Consider the following 26,088-nt stretch of genomic DNA (forward strand, 5'->3'; position numbering starts at 1 on the left):
TGGCTATTTTAATGTTAAAGTTTGCAGACTCCTGCTTTAGGGCTACAAAATTAATAAATATGTCTATCAGGAAACATCCATCCATCCATTTTCTTAAAACCCGTTGTCCCTTTCAGGGTCACGGAGATGCCGGAGCCTGTCAGGCAGGGTACACCCTCCATGGGGTTGACTTTCCTGTGCCAAGCCATGCAAAGCAGGCACTTTTGCTTTTGTTTTTCATTGATTTTTGTCAATTAAAGCAAAAACGTTGCACTTATGATGTTGTGACCTTTATTCCAGCCAGAATAAGCATACCAGCTCCATTTCTATTGGACAGTGAGAGGAGCTGTGCCTTCTTGCACCTGGGAGTGGCACATGTCTGACTGAATGTCAAATAGGTAATTGTGGTCATATTACTAATATTATTACTTTTAAAAAATATATTTAAAAAAAAACTTTATGTAGAGGGCAAAAACCAAGTGAAAGGCAAAAAGTCCTCTAAGTAGCGGTAAATTCAAAAGATTTATTAAATTTATCACATGAGCCAGTTTGTGTATGTAAATCAAACCTGTAGTTCCGGATTTGGGGATGCGGGAAATTTTCCCATGTTGCACCAATAATACGGCAGAAAAATGTCATTGTACGATCATACAAATCGCTTTCACTGGATTATAGCGGCATAGTATATAGTATTGTTTTCATAAATAATTACTGAAGAAGAGGATGAACCTCAAAGAAAAAAATATGTCGAAATATACTAAAGGAGGGATACTGGGCCACAGGTAACACCCCACGCCCACTCATTACGCAATTACGTACGAAGCGTCCACGCGCTCAACAAGGAAACTTCAGTGTCCTCCGCGCGCGCCCACTGACTCTCCACGGTCAAAGCGGTTTGGCTAGCTTTCACTGTTGGGTAAATTCTCGCATTTATTTTTTGGTAATTTGATTTTATTTATGTAAACGACATTTCGCTGCAGCTAAACCATTCTACCCGTATTAGTAGCACTTTGTTTTTATACAGGAAATGAAGGATTTCGAATGTGTTAAAAGGCTGAAACGCCAGCTTTTTCTTACCGAGCCATCTATCTCTTTGCACCGACGACAGGTTTGCCGAGATGGTTGTCCTTTCCAAAGAGTATGGATACGTGGTTCTGACAGGCTTCGCCAGCATGATCATGGTGGGACACCTGGCTGTCAAAGTTGGCAAAGCTCGGAAGAAGTACAACGTCCCGGTGAGCAGCAGTGTTTGCCTGTTTCTGCTCTCCTAGCAGAACTGAAACTCACACCAGCCTTTCTAAAACCGTGACTTTGCAGTATCCTAAGATGTACAGCGATGACCCAGAAACTGGGGTCATCTTCAACTGCATCCAGCGAGCTCATCAGAACACGTAGGTATTAAAGCTACTGCATAAAATAATGTTTCATTTTAATAATCATCATGTGGCATAATATCAGTTGTAAGTTGAAAGTGAAGCAGGTGAAAGTTGACGCCTTTGTTCCTTCCCACCAGCCTGGAGCTTTACCCCGCCTTTCTTTTCTGCCTTGCAGTGGGCGGCTTGCATTGTCCTGTAAGTTTAGTTTGTACACCACTCCTAAAACAATGGCCTCCTGTCAGATTTAAAATATTGTTTTACAAAATAAAAGCATGTTCATCTGTTAAACTTCTTTGTTCATTGTTCATCTTCTTTGTTCGTTCTTTGTTCAGCGCCTTGTCAGTGGATTAGGAATGGTGTGGATCGTAGGTAGAGAAGTGTATGCGCATGGCTACGCTACAGGAGGTAAAATAATTCCTATTCTATCACTTTTATAGCTTTTCTTATTTTGTGTTAATTTTACGCTACTGTCTGTGTTTCTACCAGACCCCAAGAAAAGGATGAGGGGGGCGTTCGGGACCTGGGCTTTACTGGGAATGATGCTGACCACTCTCCGCTTCGGGACCCACATGCTGGGCTACGACGGACCACGGTTCGGACCCTTCCGTCGGCTTCAGGCGTAAAACCGAGAATGAATGCACTATTATGCTCTAATAGCACAATCATTTAATCCTTTGATGACACTTTTACTATTGTATGTCCTATGAATGTTTGAGCAGAGAGATGTTTAATTGAAGTCAGCTGATTCGACCAGTTCCTAACAACAGAAAAAAAAAGGAACTGCCTGTTTAGAGATCAGCAGGGGATCCTTTGACTTCCTAAATGCCTTTCTACACTCAAAGTGATGCCTTTTCTTTATAATTCATCAACCTGAACAACAAGAGTTTTGACATTATGCATAGCTGAAAACAAGTAAAATGTAACTTTTTAAATAAAAAAATCTCCATGACTGCCTCTACTCTCTTTTTATTATTCCTCACAACCCCATGGATTACTTTTAATATAAAATATGGTTTGTAGACATGTGTTATAGTTGTGTTTAACAGGTGTGTTTCTGTGCATGCAGGGAGTGGTTTGCAATCGATTTTTTTTTTTTTTTTTTTTTTCTCTTCGTCTTTTATTATTATTGAGGGTTTGCTCAAAGTCCACGTTGCATATCTGGGCCAGATCATTAACTCTCTAAGCCATCAGTCCCAGGGACTCGTAACCCTTCAATCACACTCGACAAAAGTGATTCAACAGTTGGAACCTCGCCCACACTTTTTTTACGCCCGGCATTTAAAACACACCCAACCAAGTTCATTGTTATATTTATTCTCACATTTCAGTGGCGTTCCATCCCACACCACTGTCGGCGCTTCCAGTGACACCAGGTCAAAAGCTCCAAAACCAACATTTTCATGAGACATCTGAGCAACGTTCCTCGCAAAAATTATAATTTCAAGTTTTACACTACTGTCAAACTAGGACTATACAGGTTTAATACATTTATAGGTTATAGCATTCAGAGCTGTAGCACTAGATTTTGTCACATAACCTGGATAAATGTTCTGAAGTAGTATTTTCTGTTAGCCTTTCTGTCTCATTTTTTTCTCTTATTCTGAAGTTGTCTTTACAACTTCCTTTAAGGCAGCAGTTCGAAAGTGCACTTATTCATATTTGGTCATCAAACCCCCCCTGAAGGCCTTAAAAAATCTAACATATCCAGTCTGTGGCTGCATGTCGCTCTGTTTACTGTAAATATCTGATCTTATTAACCAGAAGTGAACACTACCCTACCTGTCCCCTAGGGGGCAGTATGACCATTTGTGGTGCATTAAAGTGCTCACGAGGAGACAGTCAACGCAGCAGCAGCTGTGCCTTTTTTTCTGTTGGTTTGTAACAACAGCAACAGGTTCCTGACAGTCTCCAGAGCAACAAAGGGAATGTGGACGAATGTTAACGTGAGCTGGAATCTCAGTTTAAAGGATTTACATTACGAAACTCCTTTGTAGCTGGGTCGATACTGACTCTTTTCATCCACAGATGCAAACTTTTGACTCTTGATGCTGCTGCCTTTCATAGAAAGCTTTTCCTCACATCTAAAGGGCCTGTTCAGCTGTTGTTTCAAATGCATGGAGTGAGCACCAATGAGAACCACATGTTTCCATCAGTAGGAGTATCTGGAGAGTGGCGTGTCCTCCATCAGATCATCCTGCAAGAAACCAGGGAAAAAAGACCAACTGTGTCAGAGAATGAAAGAGGAGAAACAAACAGCTCGACGTTTACTGTCATTTATTTATATAGTACATGTATAGGTGATAATACACCAAGAGAGCATGCAGTCTTTATACTGATCAAGGTGAAATAGACTGTGGAAAAGGAGCTTTGGGAGTATGTTTCTAAAGAAAAAACTAAAAGAGATGAACATTAACCACACAAAAATAAAGATTTTTTTTAAATAACATGAGTTGAAAGGTCACGTAGTGAGTAAAATGACGCTGCAGAAATCTTACAATAACAAAATACAGTTTAAATCTGCACCAGGCAGAGATCTTTAACCATGTTTTTTTTATATACAAGGAGGGACAAATAAGTTGTTGACTATGTAGCACGGAGGTGAAAGCATCATTATACGGAGTAGTTCTGATTCTCAATACAAATGTCGTAAAATACCAAAAATGTTATTTACAATTACGGGGTTAGGTGTTAATGCATATTTAAGCTTAATCAAACCACCTTTGCTACTAAGCTTTTTTTATTAATACCGAATAAGTCAAGTTTGAAGTGTTGAAGATGGCATCACAAAACATCACGTTGAAAATTAATGAAATTGCTTTGAAATTGTGAGTGCTCTCTGCTGCCACTTTCTATTGAAGCTAATGTAGTGGTGAGTTGGTGTAACTGCAGGTAAATTCCAACTTATTATGTCCTAACTATAAGTCAATATATTTTCACTCAGTTTCATAGATTAAACGTCACATGATTTTAAATAACTGGTTTTGTCCCTCATCTTACCATGGGAAGGTCCTGCAAACGGTGGAACTCCGGGTGATTCATGCGCTGACGGAACTTGAGGAAGAGGGCAATGAAGACAACGGCAGTGGTGACAATGAAGACCGAGAGCAGGCCAGCCAGCAGGGGATCAAGTGGAGAGTTTTTGTGGAGGTGGAAACCCCTCAGGTCTTTAAAAGGAAATGAACTGAATGTGGATAAAGTTAAAAGGTACATTTTGGAGGTAGAACGACTGAAAAGAGTGTTCTCACCTTCATCTCCGACATTCAGCTCAGATGGAACATCCTGGTGCGTCGGCCCTGCTGAGGCCTGACCTATCGCTGTGGTTAGGGTTTGTTTGGAGGCTGCAGATACTGTTGATGGCTGTGTGGGGGTGGGGGGGGTGGAACTGTGCGCCATGGCGACTGACTGAGATGAAAAGATGCTCAAGAGGGTTCTGCCCTCAGCAGTCGGGGCCTGTTTAGAGGTGGAGCTCAGAGAGGTCAGCGTGGATGAAAGGCTGTCTGCAGCAGCTGAAAGAGAGGATGTGAGCTGCTCAGGTCCACACAGAGCAGGCAGAGATTTCTCAACCCTGCTACTAAGACTTTAACACTTCTGATAGTAAATGCTGATCTGCACCGTCCAATCTTCACTTGATTTCATTTCCTATTCAGCAATATTTAATGTGAATGTCTATTTAACACATTTTGTCTCTAAGTCATATTCAGATTTGTTCCAAATAAAGAAGTAAGATTAGTTTACAGGTTCATTTCACAAAGCTAAAAGCTTAAAATTTGATAGAAACACTTTTCCGAGTGATGACCTCCAAATTGTCCTTAAGGGACAGGAAGTGACATGAACAGCTGCATTGTGAGCACTCTTATACCCTCTTTCTGTTATTTCTGTGCAGCTAAAAGAGCCCGTTGACATCAGCTGACAATGTTTATCTAAGCTATAAAAAGGCGTCTTTGGAGTGAAGTTTGGTCATGCATTCTCAGCCAGGAAGTCAGAAGGTCGTGAGAGGACAGTCTGTTTGAAAACACGCTGAATTTATGGGGAAGTTTGAATTAAGGTACTTATAAGACAATGTAAAGAGATGGGACGGGAGAAATTACACAAACAGAGACAGTAATAGACTTGTGGACTCATTTGGGAGTGATTACCTGAGAGGGATTGGGCGTCAGGGTGAGCAGTTGTATCAGAGTAAGTTGGTGAAGCTACTGTGTGGTTTGAGATGGAGAAATTAGCGGTCATTTCTTCGTTTGTGGGACTCTCTGGATGGACGGAACCTTCCACTGGGGGAGCGGTTGTAGGTTCTGAAGTCTCATGGCTGAGGGGTAAGGCCAAGGTGGGGGCGGGAGGCTGCAGATCTGTGAAATGAAATACTGAAATTATTCATGATGTGGTATTTTTATGGGGTACAAGTATTGAAACCTTATTAACTAAGACATCTTGAGCCTTTATAACGCAGTAAATGTCTGGAGGAAGAAATCTTTTAGGTAAAGTCTTTCCCAAAGTTTGTGCTGAAAGAGTTTAACTTTTTCAGAGTAACATGATGGCGTTTGTCCTATAATGTTGTCTGATCAACTTAAGTTGATGTTCAGTTGTTTGTTTTTGAAGTACTTCACGAGGAGCCAATTCAACCTTTTCCCCTTGTATTTGTAGGAGCTGGAAACTCAGAAGGAGGTTTAAGATCAACCAAGACACTCAACTCTGCAGTTTATTCAGTGGTCACAACACGCCTTTTTTCTTTTATTCCATAAGAATCCTGAATGTTTTAGAGATACCTATAGTTATTTGACAGTTACATTTTTCTGTGAAATGTTATACATTTACATCCAAAGGGATTTAAAGGCTAAAATCCAGTTGTAAGTGCGTCTGCTGTGCTGCTTAGCGAAAGTCACCCTGGAACCTCTTGGATTTACAAGAAGGCTGAAGGAGAGTGTTTTGGGCTTCAAAGAATGGCATTTACTAATTTAAGTTAGACAATTATTTATTTATTTTTGACAAACACAAAGCTCAACTGTGGTAGTTGTGTTTGTTGGAGGAAACAGCTTTCTTATCAAAGCTCAATATCAAGCTGGATTTGCCATTAAGCTGCTTTTTATAGCAGAAAATGTGTCACCCTGCCAGGAGTCTGATGAAGTAACCTGGTTATTGTTATTGACTGGTTATTGAATTAACCTGGTTACTGTTGTGTCTGTGGTTAAAACAATCAGTAAACCTTATTGTCTAATTTAAATCCCAGTGGGAGGACACATTCATTTATTCATTCATTTTCTTAACTCTTTTGGGGTCACTGTGAGGCGAGGGTGCTAACCACTGTTCCACAGGGCATCCCTATGAGGATACATGTTTAGTTGTGATATTTTACTTCATTCATTTGATGTTCTTAACACCAAAACAAAGAATCAGCTGCAAACTGTTGCATCTGCGTGTTCTTTCATAACACTAATGTTCTCACTTTACAGTGGGCCTTTTTTTTTTGGAGGGGGGGGGGTCTGTGTGGAATCGAAAATCTGCATTTCAGAATGCAAAAACACAAAACGAATTATTCTGCTGGTTCTACTACAAATTCAGGACTGAAGCAACTTGTAAAGTAGTCTGCACGCTCTCTTTCAATCACTGCAAACCTTTGCTGACAGAAAAGGTCAGCTGTCTGATGCTGCAAAGCGGAAGCGCCCCCAAGCAAGATCACGGAGCAGTATTAGCTTTCAACTGTGCAATCAGCAAAATGAGAAAATAAATAAAATCAATTTAAAAATAAATTAATAATTTGCCACACCAGGTGGAAATATCAACATAGAGCCTAGGGCACCTTCCAAGCACAGATTATTATTATTATTGATCTTATTGTTTTTTTTAATTTAAATTTAGCATTATTGTCTTCATTATTATTATTATTACTACTATTTTGCTTGGTTTACTTGTTCAGTTTTAATGACAGATTTTCTTTTAATTAATCATCTATGATGCAAATGACACACAAAACTGAAAATAAGAGACAAATTCTTAACAACGGAGCCTAAACAACATCAACGATAACAAAAAGTTCATTCAAAATGAAATTTGAAGCCTAACCAAATGTTTTTAATCCTTTTTCCAGATCAAATTTAAGACCTTGTTTTATTTTTATCCCAGAATGATTACATCATATGATACATTTGAAAAGTTCTGGAAAAATCTGTCAGCATGACTGGGGCCTTCAGGCGGCAGAGAGCATCTCCGGGTCCGGCAGATGGGTGGCAGAACTCCGCCGTCCGCCTCTTACCTGCTGCCTGCGGGGATCCGGTGATCACCACCAACGCGCCGAACACCAAACGAACCTCCGGTCTCATCTCGGAAGCTCTGGTCTCTCGATCTGATGTTTCCGTTACGTGGATCGACGGGGCGCCTCATCAGCGCTAAAAATATCCTGGGGGAGTCGGGCAGAAGAGCAGCGTGGGTGTGGCCGCCAGAGCGGAAACACACGCGGAGGCTTTAATTGAAAGAGATGGGCGAGCGCGGATGGCGGTGTGGGTTCATCCCTCCCCACTTTTCTGCTCGTCCTCCAGTCGAGAATAATTTGTTTAAGTGCATCGGTTTGCTGTCGGTCCCTCCAACCAATCAGAGCTCGGTGCGTCAGAGGCGCAGCTGCTGCGTCAGGAGCGCCTGGTTAGGGCTGTACAGGCAAGTTTACTGTACTTTTTCGTTATTATGACCCCATCCGATATTTGATTGGACTGCAGCGGGGGGGGGGGGGGGGGGTATTGTGAGCCCCCACAGAGGGCAGTATATCGGCGCGCATACCGCACTCTGCGCATGTGTACTCGGACTTAAGGGACCCTGTGAGCGCTCAGACAGAGTCGACTCACTCCACGAACTATTCCCATCGATCAGACCCTGGAAGTTACCATAACCCTACCCCAATGGAGCCTCCATCTACTCCAGAACAGATGGAGATGGACCAGACAGTGGAGAATGTGGAGACTGTGAGTTACTTTAAAGTCTTCATCTTGAGAATAAATACTCTTAACTATTAAAAGAAATGATGAATAAATGTCAAAGTATTGAACTATAGAGTGTAAAATAACAGAAGAAAGTAGGAGTATATTTGATTTATTAAGGCTTGGGCTAAAGTGCAGCTTTTGAAACATGATGCCAGCTAAGCACATTCTGTCCTAATAATAACTAAGCATGTGTTCTAGATGAGTTGCAAGGACAACAAACTTCTTTTTTCTATATCAAGTTTATCTATTATGCAGCACTAAGGCTTATGTACAGGTTATACAAACTTCCTTCTTGTGGAACACAGAGACGGGGTTGTTATATTTCTTTGCACGATGGACGACATATGAAAAGAAAATTAAGATTCAAACTGCATTTCTAGAGTACTAGTTCTTTAATTAAATTGTGAATCAGGAGCAGACGAAAAAAGGCAGTTGGAAAAGAGCTGTAGCAGTAAACATAGGGATGATGGGAAATGAGAGGGGAGGGCTTACTCCCCACAGTCCCACCCTCAGCTCAGAGGCAAATTCTTGATGAACTACTCTGCAGAAACTTTGCCCCAAAAAACAACACTTTTAAAAGAATTGTGGCTAAAAACGGCTTAATCATAATTAAAAGACCAATAGGAACACTTATGAAATAAATCAAAAGCTGATCGAAGCGGGACTTTAAGATACAGTAGGATGTACATTTAAAAAGGGAAGCAAATTTTGAGTTGATCGGAACAGAAAGGAGTTTTTCTGCCCTCTGCCTCCAGGCTCTGTACCAGCTGTACTTCGATCCAGACATGGCACAGAAGGATGTCGCTCAGAAGTGGCTGACCCAGGCTCAGGCCTCTGCACAGGGGTGGCAGTGGTGCTGGGCCCTCCTCGGCTCTGACAAGGTCTGAGACCATCCCAGAAAAGAGACATTTTTTTTAAATTGAATATCAGAGCTCTGCAATGAAACATTTTTTGTGCTCTAATCCTAAAATGTCTCACTGCAGATCCCAGAGGTTCAGTTTTTTGGTGCCAGCACCCTCCACATCAAAATCTGCCACCACTGGAGTGACCTCCCCACAGAGCAGCACGAAACCCTCAGGATGCAGCTCCTCTCACAGATCTTGCACTTCTCCGCTGGGCCCAAAATGGTTCGGACTCGTCTCTGTGTGGCCCTGGCCTCGATGGCTCTGAACCTAATACCCCACGTGTGGTCTCAGCCAGTAGTGGACATTGTGCGAGCGTTCCAACCACAGAAGCAGGATTCTGAAGGGGGTTGCAGTGCAGAGGTCTCTCGAGACCCTCAGGCTCATTGTCTTGCTCTGTTGGAGCTCCTCACAGTGATTCCAGAGGAATTCCTGAGCAGCCGCCTCGCTCCGGCTCGCCGCTCTCAGCTGAGAGAAGCTCTGGCGAGCGAGTGGGCCACTGTGTGTCCCATGCTGCGACAGCTGCTGCAAAGTCAGGACTCATCTAGCCTGGTGAAGGAGAAGGTCCTCCACTGCCTGTCCAGCTGGGTTGGGCTGGATGTGTCTTTGGGAGAAAGCCAGGAGCTGGTCCAGGACTTTTTCTCTACGCTATCAAACCCACAGCTGTTCGATTCGGCTGTGGAGACAATAGTTACTGTCATCTCACAGCCCGACTGCCAAAGGTGAGGAGCATGCTGGGTAATGGGTAGGATTATTTTCGTAGCTGGGCCTCAGAGTGCTGGTGTGCAGGTACATCGACGCTCTCCTGAGCCTCATGCCTCTGGTCCTCGGGCTTTACGACCAGCTGAAGACAGCTGCTCAGGTTGGAGACATGGAGACCTCCCATGGGATCTGTCGCATCGCCGTTGCTTTGGGGGAAACGCACTCCAGGTATCCTCAAACACACCTGCAGAGCTCTGTCTTCAGTTTAAGTTTTTTGAAACTGTCGGCGTACCACAGGGTTTTGTTGGAACAGTTGGACCACTGGCAAGAATATTTGGCTTTGGTCAACATGATTCTGTTCTGTTCGGGCATCCCTGGACACTACCCTGTCAGCGAAACCACAAGCTCCCTCACACTTACCTTCTGGTACACTTTACAGGTACAGAAAGAAGAACATGTGATTTTGTAAAGCTTCTTTGATTTTTATTTCAAGTATAAGACATTTGAGAACTCTAATGTCCTTATTTATGACATTTCCAGGATGACATTTTGTCCTTTGAGGAAGAAAAGCAGGCGGTTTATCTGCAGGTTTACAGGCCAGTTTATTTCCAACTGGTGGATGTGCTGCTTCAAAAATCCCACTATCCTTCTGAGGAAGAGTATGCCTCCTGGTCTTCAGATGACAAAGAGCAATTTCGCATTTACAGGTAATCAGGAAAACTGAAGTTGGAACCGGAATAAACTGGTTCTGATCATCTGAACAGACATTTCAAAAGCAGTGTTTCCACAGTTGGAGCTTTGCGTTGCATCTTTAACTGTTATTGTCTCTTTACAGGGTGGACATCTCTGATACTCTGATGTATGTTTATGAAATATTGGGATCAGAGCTGCTCAGTAAACTCTACGACGGTCTCGGCAGACAGCTCATGGATCCCCAACAGTCGGGAGTTTGGCAGGTACCATGACGGAATAAAACTTTCATTAAAAAAGTGTTAAAAAATACGTCTTTAAAATGATCAGCAGACACAAACATGTTACTTTTTTTGAAGCTGATGAATGGTTTGTTGAAAATTAAGCTTAATTTTCTTAATATATGTCCTCTATCATGAGAAAAATGTCACAAGAACATTTTAAAAAGACCAAAAACAAAATTTTTATCTAAAAAAATATAGTATTTATAGAATTTCATTCTACTTCTCAGACCCATCAATCCTATTCCCTTTCCATCAACAGAATAGAACTTTTGTTGCTCACTTTTGCTCTCATCCCTTATCTGCTTTGCCTTGTTTGACAGCTTGTATTTACTTGTTCGTACTGTCAGGACACAGAGGCTCTGCTGTTCGGCTTCCAGTCCATCGCTGAGACCATAGATGTGAACTACTCTGATGTCATCCCTGGTCTCATTGGGCTCCTCCCCAGAATCAATATCAGCAACCTCATGCTAGCAGACACAGTCATGTACACTATAGGTACCTTCTCCAGTTGCATCACCATCCATCTTGCACATTGTATTCCTGAGAATGTTTATAAAGTGTCATCCAGCAGGTCAATTCATTACTTAACCATTTCCGTTCAATCATTTTCTCTGTTAATAGTCACATTTGTTGCATACGTTTTAATTGTTTCTAAAAAACAAAACAAAAAAAAGTTCCTTAGATTTAGTTGAATTTGAAGGTCCAAGAAACTTTTTATGGGTTTGGCCTCCATTGGTCCATGAACCCCAGTCAAAGTTTGACTTAAGGTGATTAGCTTGAGTGGCATTTACGCAATATCAATTCCCTGAAATTGAAAGAAACTTGCCAACATTTGTAAATTTAAGAATGTCTTTGAAGCTGTCACTGCAAATTCCCAGACTGCACATGAATGTCCAACCAATGGCAGCCAGATATGATAATATAATCATTACAGCGTTCCAACAAAGTGTTTGCTCACCAGGCAAGATCAAGACCAATTGCTGAACCAGACGTTTTTAATAGGTTCATTTAAAAGAATAAGAACAAATTTAGGCTCTAATTGGTCTTCAAGCCATGTAAGCAGTCAAATCCATCTCTTCTGAGCTCTTGTGACCATTTGCATTAAGACAGCAAGCCACTGAAATGGGTACATGTTGCCAAAAGCAGCCTAGCCTAGAGAAACAGCATGTCAAAGCATTTTCTGCCGCCTTGACTTAAATTTTTATGGAAAGGGGAGGAGCTTTGAAAATACATCAATCATCTGCAATAAGATGCACCTTCATTTACCACGTTTGGTTTTCTAAAACCCAACTGACAGAGAATAGGACAGATTAGTCAAATGCAACCACTTCTTCTTTCTCTTTCGGCTTTTCCCATCAGGGGTCGCCACAGCGAATCATCCTTTTCCACCTCACTCTATCATGAACATCTTCTACCCTAACGTTAGCCAACTTCATGTCCTCTGTTAAGACATCCATGTATCTCCTCTTTGGCCGTCCTCTTGCCCTCCTGCCAGGCAGCTCCATCTCCAACATCCTTCTACCAATATATCCACTATCCCTCCTCTGAACATGTCCAAACCATCTCAGTCTGGCTTCTCTGACTTTGTCGCTAACACAGGCAACATGAGCCGTCCCTCTGATGTACTCGTTCCTTATCCTGTCTAACCTGGTCACTCCTAAGGAGAACCTCAACATCTTCATCTCCGCTACCTCCATCTCAGCCTCTTGTCTCTGTCTCACTGCTACCGTCTCTAACCCATAGAGCAGAGCTGGTCTCACCACTGTCTTGTACACCTTTCCTTTGAGTCTTGCTGACACTCTTCTGTCACACAACACTCCTGACACTTTCCTCCAACCGCTCCAACCTGCCTGCACTCGCCTCTTCACCTCTTTTCCACAATCCCCATCACACTGAACTGTTGACCCCAAGTACTTAAACTCCTGCACCTTCTTCACCTCAGCCCCCTGTAACCTAACGCTTCTACCTTGATCCCTCTCGTTCAGACACATGTATTCTGTCTTACTACGACTGACCTTCATGCCTCTTCTTTCCAGAGCAAACCTCCAGCTCTCTAGCTGTTCCTCCACCTGCTCTCTACTCTCACTGCAAATTACAATGTCATCCGCAAACATCATTGTCCAGGGAGATTCCTGTCTTACCTCATCTGTCAGCCTGTCCATCAGCATAGCAAACAAAAAAGGACTCAAAGCTGATCCTTGGTGTAGTCCCACCTCCACCTTGAACTCCTCTGTCTGACCTACAGCACATCTCACCACCGTCATACTTCTCTCATACATGTCCTGAACTACTCTGACATACTTCTCTGCCACTCCAGACGACCTCATACAGTACCACAGCTCCTCCCTCGGCACCCTGTCATACGCCTTCTCTAAATCTACGAACACACAATGCAGCTCCTTCTGACCTTCTCTGTACTTTTCCATCAACATTCTCAAAGCAAAAATGGCATCAGTGGTGCTCTTACGGGGCATGAAACCATACTGCTGCTCACAGATCTCCACCTTCTTCCTAAGCCTGGCTTCCACTACTCTTTCCCACAGCTTCATTGTGTGGCTCATCAACTTGATTCCTCTATAGTTGCTGCAGTTCTGCGTGTCACCCTTGTTCTTAAAGATCGGAACCAGAACGCTTCTCCTCCATTCCTCAGGCATCTTCTCACTCTCTAAAATCCTATTGAACAACCTTGTTAGAAATTCCACTGCTGTCTCTCCTAAGCACTTCCATACCTCCACAGGTACGTCATCAGGACCAACGGCCTTTCCGCTCTTCATCCTTTTCAGAGCCTTCCTAACCTCATCCTTTCCAATCTCTGCTACTTCCTGCTCCACAACAACCACATCTTCCTCCCTTCTTTCCCTGTCATTTTCCTCGTTCATCAGCTCCTCAAAATACTCCTTCCATCTTTTCTGTACACTCTCTTGGGTTGTTAGCACCTTTCCATCTCTGTCCTTAATCACCCTTATCTGTTGCACGTCCTTCCCATCTCTGTCTCTCTCTCTGGCTAGCCTGTACAAGTCCTTCTCTCCTTCCTTTGTGTCTAACCTGTCATATAGCTCATCGTAAGCTTTCTGTTTGGCCTTTGCCACCTCTCTCTTCACTCTACGCTGCGCTTCCTTGTACTCCTGTCTACCTTCCTCAGTCCTTTCTACATCCCACTTCCTTTTAGCCAACCTCTTCCTCTGGACGCATTCCTGTACTTCCTCATTCCACCACCAAGTCTCTTTACCGTCTTTCCTCTTTCCAGATGACACACCTAGCACCTTCCTACCTGTTTCCCTGATAATCTCTGCTGTAGTTTCCCAGTCCTCTGGAAGCTCATCCTGACCACCCAGGACCTGCCTCAACTTCTGCCTAAATTCCTCACAAGTTTCTTCATTCTGTAGCTTCCACCACTTGGTCTTCTTTTCTGTTTTCCCTCTCTTCTTCTTCCTGACCTCCAGAGTCATCTTACACACCACCATGCGGTGCTGTCTGGCTACACTCTCTCCTACCACCACTTTGCAGTCATTAACCTCTCTCAAATGACCTCGTCTACATAGGATGTAGTCCACCTGAGTACTCCTACCTCCACTTCTGTATGTCACTCTATGTTCCTCTCTCTTCTGGAAGTAAGTGTTGACTACAGCCATTTCCATCCTCTTCGCAAAGTCCACCACCATCTGTCCCTCCAGATTCCTTTCCTTCACACCAAACCTGCCCATCACCTCCTCATCACCTCTGTTGCCCTCACCAACATGTCCATTAAAGTCTGCTCCAATAACAACTCTCTCTCCTCTGGGAAAACTCTCTATGACCTCATCCAACTCACTCCAGAATCTCTCCTTCACTTCTAACTCACAGCCAACCTGTGGCGCATACCCACTGACTACATTCACCATCACCCCTTCAATTTCTAACTTTAGGCTCATCATCCTGTCTGAGACTCTTTTCACCTCTAGAACACTGTTTACAAACTCCCCCTTCAGAATCACTCCTACCCCGTTTCTCTTCCTATCAACACCATGATAGAACAGTTTGTATCCTCCTCCAATACTACGTGCCTTGCTGCCCTTCCACCTTGTCTCCTGCACACACAGTACATCTACCTTCCTTCTCTCCATCATGTCTGCCAGCTCTCTGCCTTTCCCTGTCATTGTGCCAACGTTAAGAGTCCCTATTCTCAAACCTATGTTCCTGCCTTTTCCCTTCTCTCTCTGGCCACGGACCCTTCTGCCTCCCCTCTTTCTTCCACCAACAGTAGTCAAATTTCCACCGACACCCTGTAGGTTAACAGCATCGGTGGCGGTCGTTGTTAACCCGGGCCTCGACCGATCCGGTATGTCTAAAGTGTTGTGGATGATTCGCATGGTTATTTTGGCAATTTTTACGCCGGATGCCCTTCCTGACGCAACCCTCTCTATTTATCCGGGCTTGGGACCGGCACAGAAGTTACTGGCTTGCAACCCCTGTGGCTAGTCAAATGCAACCACTAATGTCTAAAAAAAAAAAACATCCCTGATTCTGTCTGATTTTAAACGTTCTGTAAATTGAGTCAAAATTATCTTGGACTATTTTCAGTTTAGTTCCTAAAGATAAAAAAAAGTGTGAGATTAACGGCTTTGTAAGGAATTGGCAACCCCTGAAACTAAGTAGATGAGTTGGTGTTGTAAATGGGTAATTTTCACTAGCGTGTATGTGAGTTTTAATCAAAATTCAGTGGAGGTTTTGTGGCATTTTTGCAGAGCCAGTTTAACCCCTTAATGCCTGAATTTATGTCCAGCATTGAAAAACAAAAGTACTTACTGTTACTTTACTAATTGCTTTCAAGTAGATGCTAAATTATGGTAGGTTTATTGTTTGATGCATATTTGGATCAACAGGCGTCATGGGGACCAATTGAAGAACAAAACTTGCAAGTATGTACCCAAAATTTACACAATGGTCTGGGTGAATACTTGGTTCTGATTTACTGCAGGGAGTGGATTGACAAGTGATATATCACACCTAAAAAAGATGTCCTGTCACATGGCCCAAATGTTTTATGTCATTGCGCTACACTTGGTATTCCAATTATTAATATTTTTAAAAAAGCAACATATTTTCCACAGTTTATCACAACAGCAAAACAGTTAGAAAAGACGGGTGATTTTATAGTTTACTTTAACTTGTTTGGTTAATTTGATCCTAGAAGACTGCGATGCAGCAGAAAAAGTAAAAAGAGAAAAAAGGAGGGAAAAGGAGGAGGAATTGAACTATATAGACTTTGAAACAAACTTTTGCTTCTATAAATAGACAAAAACAAGAGGTAAGAGATGAACTTTCTCTCTGAACTGTTGCTTTTTTTTAACCTGTCATGACGATCAGCGTATCGCTTTCCTTGGCCACTGCAGTTAAGGCCGTTACCATGACAACGCATTGCACCGCGGACCAAATAGCGTATGGCGTATTCTTGTAAAGCACTTTCCTACCTTCTTCAAAGGTCCTAAGTGCTTTACAGTCACAGTCCCATTCACCTATGCACACACACATTCACACACTTATGGCAGCTCCGCTGCGGAACACTGGAGCCAACCTCCCACCAGAGGCCGATGCATCCGACGGTTGCATCCGCGAAGTCCGTTAATTTCTGATAATGGACGCCTCGACTGGCATTATCCTTTACAGACCTTAACTGTTAAGGTATATACTTGCGAGTTTTCTTCTTCATTTAGTCAGTCACAAGTTGCTGCAGCCGAGTAAGATATTGCCCAAAGCTGAGCTAACTAAGGTGAAACATCTTCAACCTATAAAAATGAATCAAGATGACCTTTCTGGTAAAATGGGAGTTCCACAAGTTGAAACAGTAAAAATAACTCAACTTTGCGCTCTGTAATCGAGCAGGATCCTTGGCCGAATGGCTGGCCGATCACCCTGTGATGCTGAGCAGCGTTCTGCCGATGGTGCTGCAGGGCCTCGAGAAGGAAGAGCTGTCAGTGTCCAGCGTGTCCACGTTGAAGAGGATCTGCAGGGAGTGCAGGCAAAACTTCAGCCCCTGCGCCCAAGACATCCTCTCCGTCTCACAGGTCAGACTTGTCATCTTTTTAACAAAATTTTTTAAGATGGAATCTGTATGGATTTAAGGTTAACAGCCACATACAGATTTGTTTGAAGCAGTGGATGTATTTTTCTTTTTTTTGGAATCTTTTCCACAGACTGTGCTGCTGAAAAACCTTCATAAGGTGAGTAAACAGCTTTGATGAAGTAACGTATTTCACATTTGGTGAACGTATTGCCGTCAACTTGAGGGCACATGCTATTGTGTGTGGGTGCAGAGCAGCCAGTGCATGTGGCTGATGCAGGCCTTGGGTTTTCTGCTGTCCGCTCTTCCTGCAGAGGAGATTCTAAGCGGCCTGCACTCCCTCATCACACCTCACATCCAACAGCTGGATGCACTGGCACACCAGGAGGTAAATGAAACTAAACCAAATGGGATACTGGGTGCCAAAGAGGCACTCAGCATCACAACAAAACATACATAGGAAAGTATCTTGATTTTTTTGCACAAGCCTTAAATAGACCAGGAAAAGGAGAAAACTGTGTCTTCTTTGCAGCCGAATGCCTCCAACAAACAGAGCATCATGCACATCCTGGGGATGCTGTCCAATTTGTTTTCCACTCTGGACATTAGCACCCATTCAGAGGTCTCAGAGGGAGACGCCAGTCTCAGACTCTCCCCCTCACAGAGACCACCAAACCCGGTGAGTTTACAAGAAATCATACAAAGTTTAAACCAAATATTAATGGTTTTGCTTTGGAGAAAATGGGAACAGTCTTCATTTATGATGTGCAGGTTGTGGTTGTCCTCCAGCAAGTGTTCCCTCTGATTCAGACCATCCTTGGTAAATGGCTTTGTGACTCAGAGGTGGTGGAGGTATCCCTTTATTCAATGATGACAATTGCACATGTGGAATCAATGCATTTGCATAAATTGGGACACTCCCTTTTTCTCTTCACAGGCGGTTTGTGGCGTTTTTGATAAATCCGTACGCACACTCCTGTATGATTTTGGGCCGATGGTGCCCCAGCTGTGTGAGATGTTGGGGCAGATGTACGGGGCGTTTCCTCAGGCCTCCGCCTTGAACCTGGCACGTCAGGTAACACATTTATGGACACAAACAACACCATTTTTTTCCATCCAACATGCATTTGTGACACAGCGTCGCTGTGTTTCAGATGGTTCACATTTTTGCTGGAGAGGAGCATCACATCTCCGACATCAAGGGCCTCACTGAAGTGCTGACCTCCGCCACACTGGCTTTATTTCAACAAGGTAACAGAAAGCTGCAGAGAAAAGGCTTGATTCCAGAGTGATTTTGATCAAGCCGGTCGTGCTTTTGCAGGTCTGAGGGATCATCCGGATATTGTAGAATCATTCATGTACCTTCACGCTCAGGTCAGTTTGATTTCCTCACCTTCATATAGATCTTTACTGGTCAAAATCTGCCCCCTATCTCAAACTCTCTGTACTTCTGACTGTTAGATACTTAAAAGAAAACCTGGCTTGTACCATTCGGACCAGCTGGATGTTGAGGCCTTGTTTCATTGCGGTTAGTATCTCTTCTTTTTGTAGTAGAGGACACCTAAAGTACAAAGAAAAATGTCAAACTGAACAAAACAAAACAAAAAAAAATATTCAGAGTTGTCTTACTCCAATTCTTACAAGTATTTCAAGATTGTTGCGATCCAGTTCAAACTGTCAAAAATACGTCACGGGGCCCCGAAACATTGATTCAACTGAGTGCATGCACTTTGAGTTTCATGTATTAAACTACGATACAACGGACAACCTGAGGCCGAGATTTGGGCAAAAGATTTTAATTCTAATGTCAAAAATTAGAATCTCCTAAAAAGATTGTATTACTCTTTTTGTTTGTTAAATGAACCTTTCTAACAGCTAATCAGAGCAGGCCCTTCTTTGGGATGGGCTGGGGTATCTGTGGCCCCCAACCAGCCTTCACTCTAGACTGCATATGATAGGTGATCATTGAGGAACAGCTGATCTTTACATGCTTGAACTAAAGAAAACCTGGAGCAAAAAGAACACGGAAACAAAACCTATTTTAAGACAAATGCATGTGTACTGAATGATGAAATTAGTTTTTATTTATGCATAATTTTCCAAGTAACATAAACAACCTTAAATCCAGCTGACTTTAGGAAAATAAAATCTTTATCTTGACTATGAATCAGTTGCATAAAAGGGATTTTGAATTGCTTTCTCCCAGGGATTCAGGCCATCAAGTTTCCAGAGACGGCTACAGTCAAAGCTGCCTGCCTGTTTTATGTAAGTGTGGAGATTTTCAAGCGGATGGCACCGACATGCCTGCACCTTCCAAAATAATCCCCATCATCAAAACTGAAACATTCAATGGGCCAAAACTGATTCTAAGAACAGATTTCCTTTTGTGCTTGTGACAGACGGAGTTTCTGAATCGCTGCAAAGATATGCCCTTGCTCGCCGGGGACCTGCAGAAGGATGGAAAGCTTCTGACGGAGACCGTCATCCATGTGAATCCGACTCGACTGACAGATGAAAGATCATTCCCCTCATTGGTGATGTGATTCTTCATCCTCATCATTGTCGTGTTTGTGCTCTCCCTTCCGTTGCAGGCGATCGCAGGCGGCTCTCCCCGCGGCGCCACCGAACCCTTCTCTGACGTGCTGCTGAACCTGAACAGACACTGTCCGGCCCTGCTGCCCCGGTGGCTCAACGAGTCCCTGCAGGCGGCGGGATTTCCCGCCGCTCAGGTGTCTGCTGAGCAGAAACAGAGCTTCATCCAGCAGCTCCTGAGGTAATCATCAGAGCTGCTGCAGAACATCTGGAAATACTGCTTTAATGTCATTTTTGTTCAAACTTTTCCCATATTTTGCACTTGTTCACACTTTTTGTTTTGTTTTTTGTGGCAGGGAGCAAACCAACAAGCGGCGCATGAAGGAGACTGTGATGGAGTTTTCTCAGCTCTGCAGAGGCCTGCAGGGCTCCGGATACTCCAAATACTGAAACCACCTTTTAGTTCAAACAGCCCGCCCGCCCAAATAGGTGTTTAAATACTCTTATCCCCAATTCTTAATTTACTTTCAGGGAAAACTTGTGTTTTGATGTGTAATAACAGCGGATTATATTCAAGAGAGAATTTATGTTGTCTTTTGGGTTTATTTTTCTCTTCCTTTCATTCTGCTCCAGTTCATTTTCACTCTATCAAAATATAGAAACATCCCCCGCCTGAACCCGGCAACATCTTCTCTGTTCCACAGCAGCGCCTCTTTAAAAATGTTCCTTCAGTACATTATTATATAGCTTAGACCTCTTTGTGAACTTCAGCCAGTACAGAATAAAACAACGATATCACTTTAGCACAACAGAAAACAGGAGAACACCAGCAGCTTTTCCAGCAGTTTTTGTTTCTTTGACGTTTCTTCCCGTCAGCTGAGACTGGAGGAAGTTTGAGTTCGTCCTCGGTTAAAAAAAAAAAAGGAAAAAGATCTCTGGATGTAGTGTTTTTTCTCTGTGAAGGGGAGTTCCTCAGTGCCGTGTGTTGGTGCATGCATTCAGAGCCAGACCGCCGCTCCTCATCCCGGACGTCCACTACCGGATTCTGGTGAAGAGATTCAGGACCGACTTTGATTCCTACAGAGAGAAGAAGAGCAAATGGGAAAAAATAAAAAGAATTATTGGCGATTTTCAGTTTTAAGAATGTATTTACCTTAAGTTCTTTAAACTGTCAATTGATTTTTTTTTAATTAATAAAAAAATATTTTTTTTGATGAAATTCTAACTAATTATAAAAAAATAATTATTTTTTATTTTAGTTTTTTAAACCAAATGTTTCCTTATTTTTTAAAAGAAAAATGTAAAAAAAATAAAGAATGCAAGACTAAGAATTTTACATTTATCAAGCCACAAATTGCTTTTTATTTAAACTTGTTTAATATTAAACTTATTAAAATTTCAATTATTTTCTAGAAAAAGAAGAATAAATTAGATTTTTTGTTAGTAAATAGTAAGTACATTTGATTTGTCACAGTTTTCCAAAAAACATGGTTTATTACAGTAGTTCTTTCTGTATCACTGAATTCTCCTTGTGTGGCCGAAACATCCATGCATGGCAGAAAAAAAGCTTAAAATAACCAAAATAATTAATTATTTTGGTTTTACTGTCACTCATTTTCATTTTCCTTTAATAAATGTTCACCATTTCAATAAAAAATAGGTAAAATCTTTCAATATTTTAAAAGTGAGTTTTACTTTCATTAAAATGTCAGAATACATAGTAAAAAAAATATATATACGGTATATGTATATATAATTTTTAATAAATAGTCACAATTAGTTATTTTTACGGTAATGATTTACTTTATAAAAACAAGCAATATAAAAAAAATTTATTTAGCAAGTAAATAAAATTTTAACAACATTTTGTCTATTTTAACAATGTTTTCTAGCAATTACAAAAAAAATGTTTGGACATATTTCTCTGAAGAGTTTAGTCGCCCCGCTTTCCTTTTCCTGAAATCCTCTCTAAAGGATTTCAAAATCAAACTTGTGTAAGTAGAACATGTGCCGTAAAACAGTTGAGAAAAAAAGCTGGGGGCGTGAGGAGTAGACATGCTAAAGGTTTGAAGCGGTGTGGATGGTTCTACGCCTGCTGCCTCTTTAACCGTACCTTGGTGCAGCGCGTTTTGCTGAAGACGTTCCAGAAGCGCAGAGTCTCGTCTCCGGCTCCTGTAACGATGGCCTCTCCGTCTGGAGACACGGCCTGGAGGAGAACGGCATTTCAAAGTACAAACAGTGGTTTTCATACTGGTTTTATTGAAGAAGCTCACAACAATCAGGCGCTTGTTTCACCATACCAGGTAGAGGACTCTGTAAGAGTGTCCGGTCAGCTTGGCCACCTGTGTGAGTGACGGGTACTTCCACACCAGAATCTGGTTCTGAGAGTAGCCGTGAGTGCTCACCTGGACACGAGTAGTTTGAAATGAACAAAAGGACTTCATTTAGAAAGAAAAATGATAATGCAAAAGCTTAAAATATGCAGCAATAAGTGTAAGTAGGTCAGTTATGCGGCTGAACTTCAAGGTTCTTTCATAGTTATGAAAGGTTATTAGTTATTGGCTGCCTGTTTTATAGAAGAATAGCTTCAAAACCCTCCTTAAAAGTTTAGTTTTCTTACAGGAAGTGATGCAAAAAGACAATTTAGAAAGGTAAACTGGAAGAGGCCCCTAGTGTTCAAAGAAGGTACTGCAGCACAAATTATAAACACTGGAAGTGACTGAGGAAAAAAGGAAAGTACTGACGTGCAAGAGCTTTTTATTTTATTTTTTAAATTAAAATTAATGAAACACTTATTATTAAACTATTTTTTTAATAAATGGGGTGTGAACATGTGAAACAGCACTTGAGACTGAGATGTGGCCTCACCAGTTCGTTGGCGTGTTTGGACCAGGCCAGGTTGCACACCTGAGACCCGGTGTCGGTGCTCTGCAGAGCCTGACCCGTCAGCGTGTTCCAGAAGCGCAGGCAGCGGTCGGCCGTGCCGCCGCCCGACGCCAGCAGCCCGTGCTGGTGGGGAGACCAGGCGATGGCTTTGACGGCGGCGAGGTGGTCGCTGTACTGCTGCACGGGCAGGAGGCTGGAGCTGTTCCACACCAGTAACTGCAGAAGGAAGAGCCTCGGAGCCGTCAGCTTTTCTGCTGCTGCCTGTTTTCCGTTGCTGATAAAGTTGCCTCACCTTGTTGTCGTTGCCCCCAGAGGCCAGGTGCTGGTGGTCAGGTGACCACTTGAGGCCGCACACTTCTTGCCTGTGACCCTGCAGCCTCCTCTCTGCAGAGGGGGGCGTCCGGACGTCCCGCTGCAGGATCACTCTGTCCCGGCTACCAGACGACAGCTGTTCTCCGTTCCACGCGAGAGCACCTGCAGGCAAACAGGATGAGCAAACCAAACTCTCCGTTTCACCCCTGCAGCACCAGTGAAACTTTTAAATGCAGCCGACTGACCTACTCGCGCCGAATGACCCTCCAAACTGGTCAGCTTCCTTCCTCCTGCTGCATCCCAGATTTGAACGTAACCCTTGTGAGTTCCCACGGAGACCAGACTTCCCTGCAAGAGGCAGAACAGGCCGTTTCTTTCTGCTTTTACTTTCTAACTTGTGCGAGCTCAAACCCCCATGTCTTTACCCTCTCGTTCCAACACACAGATGTAACAGAGTCTCCATCCACCGACAGATCGCACAGCCTCGTCACCTGTGGGCGCAGATGCAAGTTAGTGATCAATTTGGGGCCGGCCCCCTCGTGTGAGCTTTAGACGAGCCTCCTCCGGCTGACCTGGCTGGTGCAGGCGCTCCACAGGTAGACGCAGGCTCCCAGCCCGACGCTCAGCAGGTTACCCGCCGACCAGTCCACCAGGTTGAGGTAGAAGTCATCCTGCAGCTCTGGAGCGTCCAGCACTTTGAAGGGGATCTTGGAGATCTTCCGCGCAGGTTTGCGGGGGGAACGGAGTAGCTTGTGGCTGGCAGGAAACCGGCAGGAAAAGGACTTTAGCCATGCCAGCACAGAGGAAGCGTCTTCTCCGCTCAGCCATGAGGACATTCCCTACCTTTTGTTGCTAAGTGGAGAAAGGGAGTACGGGGAGACTTCGTTATCGCTGTCGAAAGGCACTCTCTTAGTGTGGACAGTGTACTGAGGGGAACACACGAAAACCAGAGATTAAAGTGAGGAGCAATCAGTTTCACAATTTCTCCTTTTTTTTAAGGAGAATATTTAGTTTGAAATATAAAATACAATTTTTTTTTACAATTTTATATTAAAAGCTGGGAGAAACGTAAAGACCCACTGATGAAAATAGGTTTTTTTCAACATGTTTTTGCGGCATTACAAATGTCACTTCTGAGTATTTCTTTATTTAAATCGTTGTCAATGGGCAGCAGACGAAAAAATGCCGTTTGAAAAAGCTTGCAGCTGTTTGTTGTTGCTCCGCTAATGTCATGCTACGTTCACACCACCCTCGGCAACGGAAGAAAACATCCTTTATAAGGTTTAGGGTGGGGTTGCAACAGTCTCACCCACAGGTGAATGTAACATAAACTACCGTCGCCCTGCAGAAACTATGTCCTAGAAAAGGACACAGGTTTTTGGATTTAGGCTAAAAACGGCATATTCAGAATTCAATGACCACTGGGAACGCTATTATAAAGATGACTGGAGTAAAACTTTAGGGAAGTATGGAAGTTTTCTTTCTGCACCCTAAAAAGGCCACGGGAGTCTTGAGTGAGGACGGCGTGCCGCCGGTCATCTCCGTGGGGGTCCGGCACTGAGTCGATTCCCGCCCCCAGCAACTCGTTCCTCAGCAAGGCAGCATACGCCACGGCATCTGAAAAAACAACAACAATAAAACAACCAACTCATGCCTGAAGAGCTGGGGCCAAGAGGGAGAATTTCAGACCTTTGCCCGAATCTGAACCGGCATCCTTTGCTTTGTAGTTCTGAGACGGAGAGCGGCAGTTTTCCTGCAGAAAACGGAGGAGTTGTTTTTTTCAGATTTACAATCTGTTTTTCCACTCACCTAAAGACCCACTCCGATGAAAATTGTGTTGTTGACGTTTTTGACATTTTTATCATTATTGGAGGACATATATCAGGAAAATGTGAATCTTAAATTTGTATTTCTGAGTATTCATGTATTCAAATCATTGTGAATCAGGAGGAGCCAAAAAAATGCTGTAAGCTAGCTGTACAGCGTGTAAACCGATGGATGACGGAAAGTGAGGGCGGGCTTACTTTGCTCCAACTGTCCCATCCAAAACTCAAAGGCAAATTTCGAACGAACTACCGCCACTCTGCAGAAGCGATGTCCCTGAGAGCAACGCCGATTTTTGATTTAGGCTAAAAAACAGCACCACGGGGTACCCTTTGACAATAGATCAAACTATGATCGGAGTGGGTCTCTGGAGTGGAATGTGCAGAAGAATGTGCAGTCCTGGTTTTTGGAGCATCTCAGACCAGGAGCAGGTGACTGGATGAAGGTCTCACGTTGGCATAGTGGAAGTTGATGCTCCAGTTGCTTCCAGCTCTGGTGGGGATGAAGCGATCCCCAGACTTCACGCTGACAGGACTGCAGGCGGCACCGAGGCTCTGGGGTAAACAGAACAAGTAAGTTCACTGCAGAAAAAAAAAAAGAGACAAAAACTCCAGTGGGACTTCTCTGCTCCTCACCTTGGTCAGGCAGGCCTTGCTCGGGAGGTTCTGGTGGTTAATCTGCCTCAGGAGCCGCCTCTCATACTCTTGGTCCATGTCACCAGGGACAGAGGACAGTCCCCGCCCCCCACTTTTACACCTGCGGTCCCTCCCGGTGGGAAAATCCACGCAGGACCCCCATATCTGCACAAAAGGATTTGTCCGTTTAAAGCAGGACTCATTTAGACACACAGGGTTCAATTAAAGCTGACTCCAACTATGCGGCCCGACAGCTAAACGTCTCCGTGTTTGCGCTTTAATGTCTCCTTGGACTGCGTTCGCATAACATCCGCACAGAAAAACACGCAGATTATGGAGACAAAAACACCCGAAAACGCGGCGTAAAATATGCCAGCTGCGCTGTTGTCATGACATCGCGACGGTGCCCACAACAACAACGTTTTACAGTAGGCGATTCAGTTTCGCTAGCTTACCTGTCACGGTGGCTCAGGTCACCACGTCAACTGTCATCTTCTCCGGAAAACAGGAAGCCTTTGGTGGGGTGGGGGGTGGATTTAAAATAAATAAAATAAAAAGAAAGGCCTGTCGCTTCCTCCTCCAGAAACTACAACCAGACACTTCAACACCAACGAGACCCTTTCATGGTTGTTTATGTTCGCGACAAAGATGGCGACCGAATCAGCTGGAGCAGAAATTCTTTGGTGTTTGGTCGACTCTCGCTGCCCGGGACATTTAGTGCGGTGCCACAGTGACCCCTGGCGGCGATTTATAGTCATTGCGTGTTTCCCTTTGGATGAATGTTATTCCACATACGGCCACAGAGTATCGCTGCTGCAACATAAAACAAACTTAAAAGGAGCAAGCCTTAAAAAAAAGAACGGTGTATCAAAGTGGTTCAATCAATCAAATTTAGAGCCTGTGGATGCTTATAAATAATGCAAAATAAAAGATAAAAATGTTGCACTCATGCATTCATGATCCA

At 43.4% G+C, this 26,088-nt stretch overlaps 4 protein-coding genes across 6 annotated transcripts; 2 read left to right on the plus strand and 2 right to left on the minus strand.

Annotated features, from left to right (window-relative positions):
* The first annotated feature begins 754 nt into the window (after window positions 1-754).
* mgst3a (microsomal glutathione S-transferase 3a) lies at window positions 755-2,309 on the plus strand. Of its 2 annotated transcripts, none has more exons than XM_023965361.2 (6): window positions 755-895; window positions 1,088-1,214; window positions 1,297-1,370; window positions 1,493-1,550; window positions 1,688-1,760; window positions 1,842-2,309. In XM_023965361.2, exons 2-6 carry the CDS (start codon window positions 1,098-1,100, stop codon window positions 1,976-1,978), a joined length of 459 nt encoding a protein of 152 aa, XP_023821129.1. In that variant the 5' UTR covers window positions 755-895; window positions 1,088-1,097; the 3' UTR covers window positions 1,979-2,309. The 2 variants fall into 2 exon arrangements, with proteins under 2 accessions (XP_023821129.1, XP_004079031.3); XM_004078983.5 differs by having other exon boundaries at window positions 797-919.
* A 344-nt stretch (window positions 2,310-2,653) lies between these two features.
* LOC101174375 (uncharacterized) lies at window positions 2,654-7,766 on the minus strand. The gene is made up of 5 exons (XM_004078985.5): window positions 7,600-7,766; window positions 5,492-5,698; window positions 4,601-4,861; window positions 4,353-4,519; window positions 2,654-3,549 (listed from the first exon to the last, which is right to left on the minus strand). The coding sequence occupies exons 1-5, from the start codon at window positions 7,664-7,666 to the stop codon at window positions 3,505-3,507; spliced, it is 747 nt and encodes a 248-aa protein (XP_004079033.1). The 5' UTR covers window positions 7,667-7,766; the 3' UTR covers window positions 2,654-3,504.
* Window positions 7,767-8,006: 240 nt separating this feature from the next.
* On the plus strand, window positions 8,007-20,595 carry LOC101174623 (importin-13). Its single transcript, XM_004078986.5, has 21 exons — window positions 8,007-8,299; window positions 9,073-9,198; window positions 9,301-9,941; window positions 10,009-10,149; window positions 10,219-10,360; window positions 10,462-10,628; window positions 10,757-10,877; window positions 11,243-11,390; window positions 16,758-16,939; window positions 17,069-17,095; window positions 17,189-17,323; window positions 17,468-17,614; window positions 17,707-17,787; window positions 17,873-18,010; window positions 18,090-18,186; window positions 18,257-18,309; window positions 18,397-18,463; window positions 19,142-19,200; window positions 19,335-19,424; window positions 19,527-19,708; window positions 19,824-20,595. Exons 1-21 carry the CDS (start codon window positions 8,237-8,239, stop codon window positions 19,915-19,917), a joined length of 2,901 nt encoding a protein of 966 aa, XP_004079034.2. The 5' UTR covers window positions 8,007-8,236; the 3' UTR covers window positions 19,918-20,595.
* Window positions 20,051-25,853, minus strand: fzr1b (fizzy/cell division cycle 20 related 1b). Of its 2 annotated transcripts, none has more exons than XM_023965357.2 (14): window positions 25,580-25,853; window positions 25,125-25,289; window positions 24,942-25,043; window positions 24,355-24,418; window positions 24,155-24,282; window positions 23,509-23,591; window positions 23,238-23,421; window positions 23,091-23,156; window positions 22,911-23,013; window positions 22,646-22,827; window positions 22,336-22,569; window positions 21,768-21,872; window positions 21,581-21,673; window positions 20,051-20,544 (listed from the first exon to the last, which is right to left on the minus strand). In XM_023965357.2, exons 2-14 carry the CDS (start codon window positions 25,200-25,202, stop codon window positions 20,503-20,505), a joined length of 1,464 nt encoding a protein of 487 aa, XP_023821125.1. In that variant the 5' UTR covers window positions 25,203-25,289; window positions 25,580-25,853; the 3' UTR covers window positions 20,051-20,502. The 2 variants fall into 2 exon arrangements, with proteins under 2 accessions (XP_023821125.1, XP_023821124.1); XM_023965356.2 differs by having other exon boundaries at window positions 24,912-25,043; window positions 25,580-25,836.
* Between the last annotated feature and the right edge of the window lie 235 nt (window positions 25,854-26,088).

This window comes from Oryzias latipes, chromosome 17, assembly GCF_053564925.1.
Source record: "Oryzias latipes strain Hd-rR chromosome 17, Olatipes_Hd-rR_3.1".
Lineage (NCBI taxonomy): Eukaryota > Metazoa > Chordata > Actinopteri > Beloniformes > Adrianichthyidae > Oryzias > Oryzias latipes.